This window comes from Argiope bruennichi, chromosome X2, assembly GCF_947563725.1.
Source record: "Argiope bruennichi chromosome X2, qqArgBrue1.1, whole genome shotgun sequence".
NCBI classification, from domain to species: Eukaryota; Metazoa; Arthropoda; class Arachnida; order Araneae; family Araneidae; genus Argiope; species Argiope bruennichi.
The window spans coordinates 43665782-43670012 of NC_079163.1; the positions used below are offsets into that span (position 1 = coordinate 43665782).

A 4231-nucleotide genomic window follows, 5' to 3' on the forward strand; every position below is an offset into this window, starting at 1 on the left:
GACATTTCACCTGCATTATTTACTTCACATGGCTGGCATAGGATTTGCTTTTTTGAATGCTGTTTACATATGAACCTTACGCATTTGTTACACCTCATTGTAGAGGAGGAATTTTTCCTTCGTCCACACATGTAGCACGAGCCTCTCTTTTGTGGAGGAATAATTTGAATTTGAAGTTTCTTCCTCCAAATTTTCATTTGAACGATAAATATTAAGGAAAGCCGACACATCACGAGGTAAAGAGGATATTTGAACTCTAGATATGAGATGTTCTTTCATCAGGGATTTTGAGAGTGCTCTCAAGAAAATAATTCTGGGCTCATCATCAACATTGTTCAGTAGAATTTATACCAGCAATGTTCATCATTATATAAAATAATACAAGAGGCCACCGTCTTGTTATTTGAGACACAGAATAAGCCGAACACATTTTATCGCAGGTGTCAACACCTCCTTTTGTCATATTGTAATCAAGAATTACTTCAGGTTTTCCACTGTCTCCATCAATTTCAGCTTTATCGTGAAGGCTAGATACTAATACTACTGCTTTGTTTTTCTTCGGTACATATGGAACGAGTGTTTTATTTTTCTGAAAACCAAAGATAGAAGTACCCACAATTCTATGTTTTCTGGGCAAAAATTCTGCGTGAATTTCTTTTTTATTTTTCTTTACAGTTCCGATGAAAGTAATTTTCTTCTCTAATAAGTAAACAACTAGTGGAAAACTAGTGTACCAGTTGTCAGTGGTAAGATTTTTATTAGAGTTTTCAATGGGCATTACTAGACGCTTGACAATGTCTAATGGTTTATTCTCAACTGCGAAAGGTCCAGGCGGCTGTTTTCCGATATAAATTTCCATATTGCTACAATAATATGTTTTAGAATCACATAATGCGAATATTTTGATGCCATACTTAGCAGGCTTGTTCGGAATGTATTGAATCCAAGAGCAACGTCCTCTGAAAGGATGTAGCATCTCATCAATTGTTACAAATTCGCTTGTATTATAAGATTTCAAGCAATTTTGAACAAATGAATCCCAAATGGATCGGATGGCAGCTAATTTGTCTGATTTTCTCCTTTCAGCTCCAGTATCTATATCATCGAACCGAATACAGCGAAGTAAAAACAAAAACCGCTTATAACTCATAGCTGCTCTCAGTATTTGAATTCCAGTTCCATCAGAAGCCCAGAGCTGCTCAACATTTGTATGTTGGCTTTTCATTGTGCCTATAAAATAAAGCAATCCCATCAAAGCCATAAATTCACTTCGACACGTTTGTTTACAGTCAGGTTTCTGATAATATTTAGCTTCTACTCCTTGTATATATTTATTTGTGCAATAAATTACTTCATCAATCATACTCGGATCAATCAATTTCAGAAAAGCGTCAATTTCGGAAGCAGTTCCTTTTGCATATGCAGTTGGTCTTGGCAGTTTCTTTATAATATTTTTGTTCTTGGTTTTGGATGTTTTTACGATTTCTTCTTTTTTCCATTTCCTCAATTGAATCATTTTTCTTTTAGGTTTGAATTATTGTTTCATTAAACACAAATATTTACAGAATACAATTATTTTAATAAAAATTAGATCGCGTTGAAATTCATTCTTATCTTCCATGAAACTAACGAAAGCAACAAGGTTTGAGTTAAATAAGCTATAACAGACTATTATGAGTGCAAAACATTGTCAAGAAGATGCCAAGGCTTAAACAAATCATAGAACATCGTTATTCTTTGCGGTACAGTGAGTCTGTACAATTTGCGAACTCGCTTGGTTGCAGTATGCAGATATCTCTGTTATTTTTTTTAAAATCATTATATAATATGAGATAAATTATTTTCATGATATAAATTTATTGTTTCATTTTTCTACTATTTGATTTTCATCACATATTATGGTTTTTATGTTAAATTTATAATAGTCGTGCAACTGCGATTAATTTTTATACAGCTATAATTTTCAAAGACAACTCTCTTCTTTAAATAAGCGGAATTGATTGCCGTGAGAATGCAAATATTTTGCAGTGGGGGCGTATTCCTTTGCAACCCTACTGAAGCATTAAAATTATTATTATAAAAAATATCCTTTTACAGCATTTATATCAATATAGATATAGTTTTTCTAAACATTTACTTCATCCTTAGCAAAATATTTAAAAAATGCTGGTAAAAACTTAATTTAGATCTTCTAATTAAATCTCTAATCTATAAATCTGATAAATTTTTAAAAGGTCTAAATTTAAAAGTCTTAAAAGATGAAAATCTCTAAAATTCTTTAAATGAGACCATAAAACCAGGGATACCAGGTGTAAGTTTTAAATTTTGTTTAACTTCAGATATTATTCTGTTTGGAGAAAAAAATTAAACATTTCGAAAATTTAAAAAAAAAAAAAAATGTAAATTTTCAGTCCTTTTATCCCGGAAGTTACCAACAGTAATTGCACAGGATTCCACAAAAAGTGGAACAAGCGCTTTTCTCTTAAATATTGTACCTAAAGATATATATCCTATTATAAAATTTCTTTAAAGAAGGTTGGAAATTGAAAGAAAACACTTCAGTTTCTGTAGAGGTTGGCAGTAAAAAAATTTTTTTTTTAATTGAATTTTTTTTGAGGCTCCGTGCTTAAAAGTGTCACTTTTCTTTGGAGGAGGGAGAGACACTCTGTAAGGCCTTCTATAGACCATTTACAAAATTTTTGCGCAAACAACTGTGAAAAAAGTTGCTTATCATATTTTATTTTGTTTAATTTTTGCCCATTTGTTCACATAAGTTTAATCAGATTCATTTCCTCTTTTGAAGCAACACGATAATTATTTTGGGATGGACGCACAATTTTCAACCATAGTCAAATAAAGAAGATATTCCTGAGCCATCCAGGACCGGCCATCTGTGTGAATTTGGTTGCGTTGGCCACAGCCCCACAAGAAATAAACACTCACTTTTTTCACATTTTTAAAAACAAAAATTATATCACATTGGCTTGTTTAAAGATGAACAGGAAACTTTTCTGGCAAAATAGAAGGCAAATTCCAGTACGTTAAAGGACTGTAAAATAATTTTATTGTAAGTATGCAACAAAAGCATTGTTACTAAGACCCCGACGACGTTCCAATATGGTCAGTTTTGTTAATTTTGACGATTCATTTTGCTGACAATTGGTAAGATTCTACTATTTCCTTTACATACCTAGGAAATTCTACGTATAAAATTCCTCCACATCGTGAATAATCCTAAGTGATCCCCTCCCACATCTTGAATGTAGGACAATTTCTAAGGAAAATACAATAAAAAAAAATGGAGGGATGTATGAAGGCAAGTTATTTTCCACTGGGTCTCGTGTTTGACAATTTTAAATGCAATAAATTGTTAAAATTTTCTAATTATTAAGTTACACATGCAACAAAGGTCCTGAAAAAGTTATGCGTCTTATCCTATTAATATCATCCAACATGAATTTAGTTATTTAAATTAATAGATCTTTTATCAAATTTGTTTTATGATTATTTCAAATCCTTTTAGTTTTATCTTTAAAAAATGCTTAGGAACCCAAAGTTTATTAACCCGAGACTACTAATAGAAATGGCCAATCTTGGAACCCCCCCCCCCCTTCCATACTTTTATACCACATCAAAAGGTAGCCCTATGATTCACAACGTATTTCCTCCTTGAAGAGTCATCTTACGAAAATTAAAAAAAAAAAAAAACACGTATGAGCACGATGCAAACGTGCAACTCGATTTCCTTCATGTATAAAATAAAAATAAGGAATAAAAAGCACCAGATCGTAAAAGATTCTGTTACAAAATTGAGAGCAAAAAGGTTTAGTGATAATGGCAAAAGGAACTTAATGCCTCAGCCAATAATATAATGTAATATTATTTTTGCCCCTTCTATCTTTCTACGATCTTGCTTATACCCGATCTTGTTTATACCGAATGATTAGTATTGGCTGAAGCAGAAAAAAAAATGAATAATAATTAGTTATAGAGTCGTAAACTTCACGTTTTATTTACATTTTTTATCCTGAATTGTCATAAAGATCAATAAGCTGAGGTTTGCAATTTTTATTATATAAACTTAAATTTGGTCCCGAATAGAGCCCGAAATTATTGATGATGATTCTGTTAAATACTGTAAAATGTGTGACAAAATATTTTTCTTTCTTTTTTTTCCGTTTGTGTATCACAATTTATTTCAAATCAATTTTATTGATTATTTTTGATTTAA

At 31.4% G+C, this 4231-nt stretch overlaps 1 protein-coding gene across 1 annotated transcript; it reads right to left on the reverse strand.

Moving 5' to 3' along the window:
• Nucleotides 1-325: 325 nt before the first annotated feature.
• Nucleotides 326-1363, reverse strand: LOC129959720 (piggyBac transposable element-derived protein 4-like). The gene has a single exon (XM_056072610.1). It carries the CDS (start codon nucleotides 1361-1363, stop codon nucleotides 326-328), a length of 1038 nt encoding a protein of 345 aa, XP_055928585.1.
• Between the last annotated feature and the right edge of the window lie 2868 nt (nucleotides 1364-4231).

Bases quoted from the DNA above. Each gene is read 5' to 3' on its own strand.
- LOC129959720 (XM_056072610.1), bottom strand. From the start codon at position 1,363: ATGATTGATGAAGTAATTTATTGCACAAATAAATATATACAAGGAGTA.